The following is a 13,177-nucleotide window of genomic DNA, read 5'->3' as shown; positions in this document are numbered from 1 at the left end:
TAAAACAGGACTGACATGGAGGTTCAGGGGAAACAAATAAAAAATAAAATTTTAAGAAAAAAATTAAAGATGTGCTTGATTCCAGATATGGGCTTTCCAGTTACTTTCTATGCATCTGAAAGTTAGACAATGAATAAGGATGATGTGAATAAGGAAGAGTCTTGACTCTTTTTCAAAAGCCTTTGAACTGTGATGTTGGAGAAGAGTTCTGAATATCCAATGAACTGCCAAAGAATAAGCCAAGGTACTCCTTAAAGACAAGGATTATGAGCTTTTCATCTCACATACTTTGGGCATGTTTTCAGAAGTCAGTCCTTAGAAAAAGACATCATTCTTGGAAAGATGGACGGTCAACAAAAGAGAGGAAAACCACCAATAAGAAAGATCAACCCAGTGATGCAGCAACTGGCTTTTGTGGATCGGGGATTGTAAGGATGGAACAAGATAGGGCAAAGTTCAGATCCATTGCTCTAAAGGTCACTATGAGTCAACAATAATCCATCCCCAAAGAAAAACAATTCTCAAAATTAAGTATGTATAAAGATCATAGAGTTTATTTACCATATATTTCTAGGTTCTATACTCAGAGTTTGATTTAGTAGACTGAATGAGATTTAAATGTTTCATTTTTAACAATTTCTTAGCTTGCACTGCTTCTGACCATAGGATCATGTTGCAATAACTGTTGTGCTAGATCAACTCTGATGGCAAAATAGAAGGACCTTATCAAGACAGAGGACTCCTACTAGTACTAGTAGCTGGTTATCAGTATAAGAAGCAGGTGACTATGGTATAGTGCAGGAAGATTCCATAGGAAAAGTAACATTCTTTCCAGTTACCTTCTGGCAAATAATGTCTACTCCCATCTGATAAACAGCTAGTGTAAATGACCTCCGGAGTAAATCAGAGAAATGTTGAAGCCTTGAAATGTTCACAGTGTAAAGAAAATAAGGAAATTACTAAAAATCTTAAAGAGAGAGTCACCAGCAAGCAATGAAGTTGCTGAGGTTGCACAGTGAGAATTTGAAAGGAAGAATTATTTGGTAAATTCACCTGGAAGCAGAAGCATCGAAACAGAAAAAAAAATTTAACTTAAACGTAGAAATTTTATTAAAGAAATAAGGGTAAATATTATCAGGATGAAACAAGAATAAGAAATCATATCAAAAACAAAGCAGAAATATTTATTTGTAGCCAGAATAGTTGAACAAATAACAAAATGGTAATAAAATTAAATTTGATACAAATTAATGTCAAGAAGATGTAATTGAGAGGATTCAAAGGGGAGAGAGCAGAGCAGAGGGGTGACTATGGGGTGTGTTGATCATAGGGCCCCACAATTTGAATTTGCTAGGTGATAGGAGGGGTGGGTAAAGAAAAGGGGGAAAATATGGTATGACAAGCAATGTATGCAAACTTTGCAAGTAAACAAGTATAAAATAAAAGTGTTAATTTTTAAAAAGTTGCACTTTGAGGCAATCTCCCTAAAGAAAGCAAAGGATAGCTAGATGATAGATAGATACATACATAGATACATAGATAGACACATAGATAGATGATAGATAGATAGATAGATGAGATAGAGAGATGATAGAGAGAGAGAGAGATGAGAGACAGAGATAGATATGAGAGACAGAGAGAGAGAGATATGAGAGAGAGATAGAGAGAGATAAAAGAGGAGTTGAGAAATGCCAACATCCAGATATTAGAAAACCTAGATTTGGACATGTTGCAAGGCAGGACCAGTCCCAGTCCTTGGAGAGGGATGTCATGCTTGGGAGGGTGGAGGGACAGCACAGGAGAGGAAGACTCTTGATGAGAAGGATTGATTCAGTTACTGGGGTAATGGTAGTAGGTGTGTCAAATACATTAAAATTAGCACAGGATAGAGCAGGATTTAGGGCTATTGTACATGGGAGTTGCTATGAGTCGCAGGCAACTCAACGGCACATAGCAACAACAACAGACATATATTGAAAATGAAAAGCACAAAACAGAGATAAAAATAATGGAGACCAGCTTCACAGAACTAAAGAAAAAATAATTACTTGGGACAAAATGAGCCAAGAGGGAAAATAACAAAACAACATTTAAACACAATTGCATGTTATTTAAGAATGTTAAAAAAAGGAGTATTCAAAAAATCTCTACAAAGAATGGATAGATAACACACAACACTACAAAAAACCAGAGAGAGAGATCAGATTTTCCAGTATAAAAAATTTTTCTAAATTTTTTTAAAAAGAACTGTGACACCAGTCAAACAATCATTTAAATGGAAGAGTATGTTTTAAAAAAAATAATCATTTAAATGAAAGTTATGCTTTTAAAAAATATTTTCAGGCTTAAAAAAGCCTCAAAATAGTTGTCATACTAAGTGGTGATGGGAGAGGAAACAAAGATTAGCGAGTAGATGGATAAAAGGAAGAGAAATGGAGACTACAGTAAAGGTTTCAATAAGATGCTGTAAACAACGGCATTATACAATATAATTATTGTTATGAAACTAAATATGTATCAGTGACTGAAAGAAAATGAAACAATAAGAAGAAAAGAAAATTCAGGAGATATTGCAAGTAGTACATGAAGTAAAAGAGATTAGGCAACTAGGTAACTGTGTGATCTTAAAAACAAAAATTAAAAAAAAAGATCAACCTGAGATCAAAGACAGTATCTTTATAATAACTCAAAACTTAGATATTAGGTAATTGATAAAGTGATAAAATTATTTTAAGATGGGACAAAGGAGACAAAAAACATGGGTATAGTTTTACATTCCTGTTTAGACAGAGAGAATTCAGAATTCAGAATTTCTAAAACTAAGCAATTGACACACACTGTTCCTTATTTATATACCTATTACATTTTTACATATTCTAGGTTCTTATAAAAATCATGAGACCAGAAAAAAATAGCAAATAGCACTAATGTCTGAGGGCAGGTACAAGAAGTGAGCTGTCAACATTGACGTAACTGAAAAAAATGGTCCCTGAAAAGAAAGCAAGTTGAATGTCTCTTGCCTATACCAAAAGACCTTAACATTTTCTTTCAAGCTACAGATGCCTGAGGATGAGGTTAGTTACTGGTTTATTCCAAGAAATTAAATGAGGAGTTTTTTCACTCAATGATGACACAAAATGTGAAGAATAAAACCCAGATGCCCTAATGGAGGGTACAATAAGGTCCTACTAAACTGACTTAGCCAAAGCCAATTTCCTACAGTCCTAGCTCAGTGAGTACCCTAAGGCACACGTGGCCAGATCCATCCTTTAGAAGACTAAAGTGTTCAAACACATTCCCCTGCCACTTTACTCTGAATCCTCCCAAACCTCATTCTCTTCTAGAAAAGGTGATAAAGCCTGATTTTTTTTTTTTGCCAAAAAGGGTTACAAAGAACAATTTAAAAGTGAGCAAAAAATATTTTCAAGGCAAAAAAAAATCATAGACTTGAATATGTGAACCTGTATATCATATGCAGATAACTGTAGCTTTTTGAAGAGCACATATTTCATGAAATTAAGTTACAGGAAGATGGCCACCAAATAAAGTAATGCATATAAATTAAAGCAGTTTACACACAATCATGCACTAGATAAACTCTAAGTAGGTCTATTCTCATGGCAGAGGACATGAAGACTAAATAAAGCAACCATTTGTAATAGTACTTTTTAAACGGAAAAAACTTCTTATTCAAATATCAATTGTTACATTATTTTAACGCACCTAAAAATTGGCAGTATATTTGAAAAGAGAAGTAAATTTTTATAAATATATGTTGACCTTTTTTCAATTATGAATAATTAAGGAAGGTTTCTGTTTTCCCAAAATAAAGGTATAATCTGCCATTAATTATTAAATATTTCTCTTTAATAAGATTGTTTAAACTAAAACATATGTTCATTTTAAAAGATATCTTTTTTCAGTTGATATTTTTTAAAAAATCATTATATGCAAGGTTTTTCTGAGCACCTTACTTGCATGTTTGTACAAAACTCCTCACCATTTATGAGTCCCAATGGTTAATTTGTCTGTTTTTGTTGTTTTTAAGTGCAATCAAGGCAATTAGAAGTCATCGTGCCCTTATGAACGAGAGCTGAGCTTTGTTTTCTACTGCTCCATCTTCATGGTCGCTAACACACTTGAGCCCATTGTTAGAGTCATTATGTCCATTCATCTCCTTGAACTTCCTCCTCTCTATTCTGACCTTCAACCTTTCCCAGTGCGATATATTTTTCTAAGAACTGGCCCCTCCCAACAATGTGTTTATACCATGGAAGACCAAGTGTCACCATCCTGTACTTCCTTCAAAACAGACTTCTTTGTTCTTTTACCAAACCATAGGGTCTATAATACCTTCCCCAACACCACAATTCAAAGGTATTGACTCCTCTTCTGTTACCCTCATTCACTTCCTACTTTCAAATGCATAAGAAATTGAAAAAAAAACCACAACTTGGATGAAATGCACCTTAGTCTTCAAATTGAAGTTGAACAATATTAAAGCAAGTCCTTAAGAACAAAACTATGAGCTTGAGCGTATCCCATTTGAAGATGAAATTGTTGTCGGATGACAGTAAAAGAGATCATCTATAAAGAAAGCAAAAGTTCATTACAAAAACAGAGAAGAAAGAAAGATCAAAATAAGAGTCAGATTGTCAGAAGAGACTTTGAAATTTGCACTAGAAAGTGGAGAGGACAAAACAAAGAGAAGAAATGCTGTAATGAGAGAGAAAAACAGAAGATTTCAAAGGGCAGTTTGAGAAGACAAAGAATATATTTTAACAAAATATGCAAAGAGCTGACGTTAAAAAGGGAAAAACTTGTTCAGCATTGCTCAAGCTGAAAGAACTGAAGATCAAGTTAAAACCGCAAGGTGCAATACTGAAGGGCAAACTCTTGAATGAATAGGTTAGCTAACTTCACTCTAGTGATAGAATAAAAATATAAATTGAATCTTGAAATTTAAAATATGGACAGGGAGATAAAACAAGTTCACAAACAAACATAATATAGTTGAGACAGTTGCATTGAGAATTGTACCCTAAGACGCCCTCATACTGTCTCTACACATTTCTCCAGATAGACTTGGGTTTCATTGTATCAACTACTCAAAAACTGTCAGCACAGTCAAGTCAGAAATGAGATCTGACATTTCACATGGGAAGGAAATCACATGGGAGAAGATCACCTGTCTCTGTCCTCTGAAGTCACTGATAATTTTGAACTATCAGAGAGGAGTGGCCTTTACCAGTGCAGCTCCCTACAGACCATGTCATCAGAGTGTCTTACTGAACTATAACTAGTGAAACACACAATAGTGGGTTATTTTGAGAGCTAGATTTTACTTTGTTTTGGTGCATTCACCACATTTAGCATATGGTAGCTGCTCAATAAACTTCATTGAACAAATTAATTAGTGATACCAATTTAAAACATCAAGATAAATAGATTGAGAAAACAGTATTTTCTTTGATGAATTAAAATGTTTTGAAAAGAAAAATTTTGAAAAGCAGAGTTTACGATTAACGAGTTTTTTTATTTTGCTGGCCTAGGCAAGACATTTTCCATAAAAGCTCAAAAATAAACTATGTCCTTCAATTCTCCTATAGATAAGAGACCTACTTACTTTCGAACACCTCCCAGAGGGAAGACTTTTTCTCCAATCAAGGCCAACACGCTATCCCAACGTGACAGACAGAATTTGGGTATAATAATTTTTGCAGGTGGAATATACAGTCTTCCATTTGTGAAAACACTGCAGAGATTTAAAAGAGAAACTCATTAATAACTTGAATTTTATTGGGATGAGTTAAAAAGGATAGAGAAATATGTATATATAATTACAGAACAATGAAAATAATAAGATACAACTCAGAAGCTCAATAATAATATATGCCAAATATAAAAACAAAAATTTATCATTATTAACATGGACAGAACATTTTTAGAACCTTGGAGCATAACAATAATGTTGGGGAAACATATTTTTATAAAACATAAAGTGCCTAACAGAACAGAACAAAATGTTACTTTTATAAAATATGCCTGTAATTAGCATGATAGGTAAAATGAAAGAAAATTGTGTCCTTTTGGAAAATAAGGGAAAAATGTATGCCTTTAAAAAATGCAGTTATTTTCCCTTCCTATGGAACCAAGTTACTCTCCCTACGTGTAAGAGAAACAATTTCTTTCACTTTATAGTTTCAAGGCAGTTTAAGTGTGATTTTGATGGATTCATTTTATGATTTCTGTATCTCTGAGCCAAGGACAGGAGTATTTGATTTTTTTTTTCAAAACCCAATAGATAGTCATTAAAACTATAGTATTAGTAAGATGATGTCAGATAAACCCAACCAATTGTCAATGTTTTTAACTCTTGTAACACATTAAAATAATGTAAAACCTTTTACTAAGGCTTATTTTATTAAGTCTGAATGACATATTTTTGGTAATACTTAAACTCAACTTCCTAACTACTTAAGCTCAAATTAAATAATGTGGAAGTTGCAAACTACATATTGTTTTGAAAGTAAATACAATTTTTAATCAAGAATACTTGAGCACAATTAACACACATTGTTTTCTCTGTTAACACTTTTGTGTGAGAGAGACCATTAAACAATCCAAAGTCAAACTTCTTACATATTTAAGATACTGACACAAAATAAATCATGGAAAGCAATGTTTTATGTTACATGCCAACCAATGTGATATGTCTAATACAATAAAGATGTGTTATATTGTTTCCAACTGCTTCTTGCTCACTTATTTTATCCCAAAAATGCTTCAAAAAATTCACTCATAAAAACTTCTGACCAATTTCTTTCATTTAAATCCTCAACTATAGCTCATGTGGTTACAGATAAAATTATGAGATATCATCTCACTCAGTTAACAATAGCAAAGTTAAATAGAGCAGCAAACAATAAATTCTGGTGAGGTTGTGGAGAGGTTGTAACCCTTATTCACCGTTGGTGGAAGTGTAAAATGGTGCAACCACTGTGGAATGAAGTTTGGCACTTTTTCAAAAAGATGGAAATAGAAAAAAAAAGATGGAAATAGAAATATCATCTGATCAGCAATGCTACTACTGGGGATATACCCTAAAGAAACCAAAACTAAATAATTATAATGAAAGGGTATAACCCCAACATACATCTTTCTTGATTTTAAACTGTGCAATAAAAACTATTTCTTGGTCTATGCACAGGTTATACATGATAACAGGTAATTAATTGTTCTACACTTCGCATTTCTGTCAGTGTTGTCTATAATGTACTTTGATCCAAACAGCTGAATTAGTTCACATAGCATAACACAAGTAAACGTCTTCTTTGTATTCTCTACTTTTAGCCAAGATCCGTCTGACATCCACAATAATATGCCTGTATCCATGGCCTCTTCTGAATCCAACTTGAATTTATGGAAGCTCCATGTTGATACACTCTTCAAGTTCTTTGTGAATTATCTTTGGCAAGAACTTACTTGAATATGGTATAAGAGTGTGTTCAATAATATCTGTTGAATCACCATTTTAGGGAATGGGTGCAAATACGAATTTCTTCCAATCCACATTCCAGATAGTTATCTTCCAAACTTCCTGACATAGATAGATTGACGAGTGAGTGAGAACCCCCATCCAGCACTGGATCTGTTTGTTGGATATTTCAATCAATATTTTATCAATTCCTGGAACTTTGTTTTTCTGTGTGCAACTTAGACTTTTTCCACTGGGTTGGTTTTTGTTGTTGTTTTCTTTTGGATTTTTGCAGTGTGAATGAAAATTTGTAGAGTGAACGGGTTTTCATTTCAACCAATCACACATTTTGCTTTAGGATATTAATTACAATACTCACATTGTGATTCCTTCTGCTTGTAGACCTCTCCACATCTTCCCTTTCTTTAGTGATATTGTGCTGATCATCCATATATGGTGTATTTCCTCTCCTTTCCCCATCTTAATATGTGCATATCATCTATTTACTTAATATGTGTCTATTCTTTTTCCTCTCCCCTTAAAATCACAAACAAAAAGAGCCAATGGTACTAGAAGAACTCTAAATTGCACTGATGAAGGAAGAATTTCAAGCTGCTTTGAAGGAAATAGCAAAAAATAAGGCCCCAGGAATAGATGGTATACCAATGACGTATTTCAACTAACAGATGCTGCCCTGGACGTGCTCACCAAGTTGTGCCAAAAAGTTTGGAGAACAACCACCTGGCCAACTGACTGGAAAAGATCTATATTTGTTCCCATCCCAAATAAGGGTGACTCAACAGAGTGTGGAAACTATAGAAAAATCTAATTAATTTCACACGCAAGCAAGATTCTACTGAAGAGTATCCAAAAATGACTGGAACAGCACATCAGCAGAGAACTGCCAGAAGTCCAGGCTCGGTTTAGAAGGGGTCGTGGTGCTAGGGATATTGTAGCTAATGTTAGATGGATCTTAGCTGAAAGCAGGGAATACCAGAGGAATGTCTCTCTGTGTTTGATTGATTATGCAAAGGCATTTGACTGTGTGGATCATAACAAACTGTGCCTGACTCTAAGAAGAATGAGAATTCCAGAACACTTGATCATATTAATGGGAAAACTATACTTGGACCCAAAAGGCAGTTGTCACAACAGAGCAAGGAAACACTGCATGGTTCAAAATTGGGAAGGGTGTACTCCAGGGATGTATCCTGTCTCCATACCTTTTCAACCTGTATACAGAACAGATTATCCAGAGGCTGGGCTCTTTGAGAATTGTGGCATCTGGATTAGTGGAAGATCTATTAACAATCTGCAATATGCAGATGACACAACCCTGTTTGCTGAAACTGAGGAGGGCCTGAAGTGCTTGCTGCAGAGGGTCAAGGACTGCAGCCTTCAATATGGATTGAGGCTCAATGTCAAGAAGACAAAGATTCTCAGCACTGAACCAATTAGTAGCATCAGGATGAATGGTGAAGAGATTGAGATTGTTCACAGCTTTAATTTGCTTGGCTCCACAGTCACCACTCTTGGCACCAGTATCCAGGAAATAAAAAAACATATTGCGATGGGAAAGTCTGCTGTTAGGGACCTCTCCAGGGCACTGAAGAGCAATGGTGTCACTCTGGAGACTAAGGTGTGTCTCATACAGGTCATGGACTTTGCAATCACTTGTTACACATCAGAGAGTTGGACAATGACTAGGGAAGATAGAAGAAGAAGAATTGATGCCTTTGAGTTGTGGTACTGGAGAAGAGTATTGAATATACCATGGACTGCTAAGAAAATGAACAGGTTCATCCTGGAGAGGGTTAAATCATGCTGCTCCTTGGAGGCAAGGGTTCTGAGGCTTCGTCTGACATACTTTGGACATGTTGCAAGGAGGGACCAGTCCTTGGAGAGGGACAGCGCAGGAAAGGAAGATCCTCTATGAGGTGGATTGATTCAGTGTCTGGGGTAATCAGGGTGGGTGTGTTGGAGACAGTGCGATTGGCACAGGACAGAGCAGAGCTTATGGGATGTTTTACATAGGTCGCTGTGAGTCTTAAGTGACTCGACAGTACATAACAACAACAACATCATTCTTTGTAACTCTCAAAGAATCATTCCATTTATAAACTTTCTATAGCTTTTTGTAATGGTGGATCCACACAATATATGGCCTCTTTTTATTGCTATTTAATCTTGATCATATGCTACTTCCTAAAATGGTTTCATGTCAACCAATTGTTTTTGCTACAGTGACTGTATATTCCTTCATTCTTTAGTTCTTTAATCTGAGAAATGTCAATCATGTTCCTTTCTTCCCATTTTCTAACCTCAGGCTTTTATGTATTTAATTATACTATTTTGCTTTTTCTTATTGAGTTGACTTTTTTAAATCTTGTGTTTAGCTCTCTCATTTCATTACTATTCTTTCCATATTAGTAGGAAGTGGGATGGATCCATAGTAAAAAACAATGTATACAAACTTTGTAAGTAAACCAGTATAAAATAAAAATCTTATTTAAAAGAAAAAGAAGACATTGGGAGAAAATAAGTTTGCTAAAGCCATTTACTTGTATTTCTATCATAGCAGCTCTTAGAAACTAAGAAAATAAAAAATTATAATAATTCTCTTCAATAATATTGTACTCACTTTATATGCCGGGATACACGATTAAATGTTTGCCACCTGGAAGGCACATTTATGTCACAATGTACCACTGGTTTGATCTACAAAAAAGTAAAAAATATTGAGAGTGCAATTCAATTTAACAATAACTTTTTAAATGGTAGTAGTATGCATAGCACTACTCCCAAAACATAAATAAAAAAGAATGGATAACACTTTGCCAAAAGAACACAGGGAAAGGTATAGAAGGGAGATTTTAAGAGAAAGGAAATCCTTAAAAAGTGGATAGGATTCCAACAAGTGCATTGAAAAATGATATTGAGGCTGTTTATTCTAAATGGAAGGAAAAGTTAAAGTGGCAAAGCACAGAGTGTAAAAGTATAGAGTGATAAAAGTACCAAGAAACAACCAGTTGTTTCCAACTAATGGCAATTCCATGTATATAACAGTAGAACTATACTCCACTGTGTGTTAACTACTGATTTTTTCCAAAAGTAAATCACTATGCCTTTCTTCTGAGGCATTGTTGGGTGGCCTTAAACCTTTAACTTAACAGCCAAGTGTGTTAACTATATCATCTAGAGACTTCAGGTACTAACAGAAAGGCTGTACAGCGCTTGCTAAAGTGTTAGCCAATGATTCAGATAAACATCTTAGCCAAAATTTGCTTGGCTTTGGTGACACAGTCCATAGGGAGTTGTGCTGCTAATCTTAGGCCACACCTCTGACAATTTTAATCTACCAGGGGCTCTGAGGGAGAAAGATGGTCAGTCCCCTCCTGTATGATTTATGGCCTCTGAAAACCTGCTAGAGGGTCACCAGTGTGTCAGTTCCAATGGGACAGGAATGAATACCTATGAGTGTGTAAAAATAGATAAGGTATGTACTAAATTGTCAAAGATTTCATTTTACTTGGATCTACAATCAACACCCATGGTTGTCAAGAAGTCAAAATAGGTTTTGCATTAGGGAACTCTGCTGTCAAGTACCTCTCCACAGTTCTAAAGAGCTGGCAAAGTATTTGACTGCAAAATCCTAAAGAGCAAAGTTGGCAGTATAAAGATTAAGATGTGCCTTATCCAAGCCATGGTATTTCCAAGCAATTCTTATGCATCTGAAAATTGAACAATGTATGGGAAGACTGATGAAGAATCAATGCCTTCAAATTGTAGAATTGGTGAAGAGTGTGAAATAAACCTTGAACTGCCAAAATAATAAATCTGTCTTGAAGGAAGTGCAACCAGCATCCTCCTTAAAGGCAAGGATAGTAAAAAAGTTTACCTCTACTTACTTTGGATATGTTTCAGGAGGAAACAAATCTTTGAGAGAGACAACATGCTGGAAAAGGGGGACTGTGTGCAAAAAAGAGGCAGGCAGACACTCAATGAAATAGGTTGACAAGATGATGACCACAGTAGGTTTAAGCCTGACAGAGATTGGGAGGATGGTTCAGGCTAGGGAAAGTTTCAGATCCGTTGTTCATTAGGTTACTAAGAGTTGTAGACCATTTGATGACACTTAATGGCAACAATAGCTTCTAAGAGCAGACCGCAAACTGTGAATCAGTGTGTCTAGATAAACAAGGGAAAATAACTCTCATATTTCCTTACCAGTATCTTTCTGTGCCTTGTTTAAGAAGCTTAGCCATTGGACTGGAGTATACTAGGATATAAACATTTTCCTTCATTAGAACTTCACATTCTACTCCACTAAGCTCAAAACATGTAAGTGGGAAAGAATTACTCAGGCCAGTAACAAATGACCAAAAGTTTCTCATCCTTGTGATCTTATCATTTAAAGAGTCCACAGAAAAACAAATGGACTAAATTTTTTTTAATCAGTTAATGCTAACCATTACATGTGCTGAGTGCTGTAGTAACTGTCCTACACAAGCCAAACTCACTGGAAGCTATTCCTTCAAAATATGTATCTATATATGTCCAAAACTCAATTCATTACCTTCTTCTACACAATTCTTTGTTGGACCATGTTTATTCTCTATATACCTACTCCATAGGGCTGAAAATCTTTAATATTTACACATGTCCCATTTATCATATAACCCATTTATTCTATCTGTCAACATCTTATATTCTACATCTAAAGCAGTGCTATTGTCCCAGATCAAATATTTTTAACCGTTCACTATGCAATTGTATTAATCTTTTAAGGGATTACTTGCCAGAGTCACAACTGGTGACCTAGCGGTAAAAAGCTGCATGAAGTCTCAAAAGTACCTAGTTCAAATCTACCAGCTGCTTCACTGGAGGATAGGCAGTCTTCTTCCACATGATTGACTGCCTCTGAAAACCCACTGAAGAAGAGTCAGCTACGAAGGCACACAACAACATAGTAAGAATTCATCCTAGATAATACCACTCAGAGAGAATGGTCTGGATTAATCAACACTTGATTTTTTTTTTACCATAACACTATTTTGCCTAATTTTTTTCTCATTTATTTATTTGTTCATTTATTGTGTCTTTCTCCTTGGAGAATGAAAGCTTCCTAATTAAAGGGATTTTGTTCATTACATCCCACAAATTAACCTTGCAGAATTTCATTATTCCACAAATTGTCTGATAAATGATTGGTCCAACAGTTGGAAGTGATAACTATTTTATGCACAAGAATAAATGAAGGATGAATGAAAAATTAATACTGTGATAATAAGGAAAAAAAAACCAATCAGTTCTCACATTCCAGAAAAAATTCCAGGAAAATAAGATCATTAAAGATTGTAATAGTGGCCATCTATAGCCATTTTATCAAATTATCATACTACATATAAAACAATACACAACTGCATATTAATCATGAAACATCAAGGTCATGAAAATTAAAAATTTGCCTAAATTTTTACACTTAGGTTAAGAAAAAAACAAATTTCAAAACATTTAAAAAGAACGAAACAAATAATCCTCTGCAAAACTTTATTACCCCAAAGTCACTAGATTAACAGCTATCTGTTTGATTGCATAAAATTATGGAAACAATGAGCTAATTGCTCTTTTGGTGTGTTAATGTTTCATTAACCCTGATATCATCAGACTAATTAAATAACTCCAGCAATCAAATACAGA

At 34.8% G+C, this 13,177-nt stretch overlaps 1 protein-coding gene across 1 annotated transcript in view; it reads right to left on the bottom strand.

Annotated features, from left to right (window-relative positions):
- The window catches only part of DCDC2C (doublecortin domain containing 2C), a 149,339-nt gene that overhangs the window by 82,996 nt on the left and 53,166 nt on the right, over positions 1-13,177 (bottom strand). The window contains exons 3-4 of the mRNA XM_006882922.1: positions 10,119-10,195; positions 5,627-5,755 (exon numbers count right to left, since the gene is read on the bottom strand). Of these exons, the coding sequence (XP_006882984.1) occupies positions 5,627-5,755; positions 10,119-10,195 (206 nt within the window). The remainder of the gene's footprint in view (positions 1-5,626; positions 5,756-10,118; positions 10,196-13,177) is intronic.

Source organism: Elephantulus edwardii, unplaced genomic scaffold, assembly GCF_000299155.1.
Source record: "Elephantulus edwardii isolate Elephantulus edwardi_28Jun2011 unplaced genomic scaffold, EleEdw1.0 scaffold00025, whole genome shotgun sequence".
NCBI lineage: Eukaryota > Metazoa > Chordata > Mammalia > Macroscelidea > Macroscelididae > Elephantulus > Elephantulus edwardii.
Note: the sequence above shows the minus strand (reverse complement) of the source record. Positions and strands in the feature narration are given on the sequence as shown.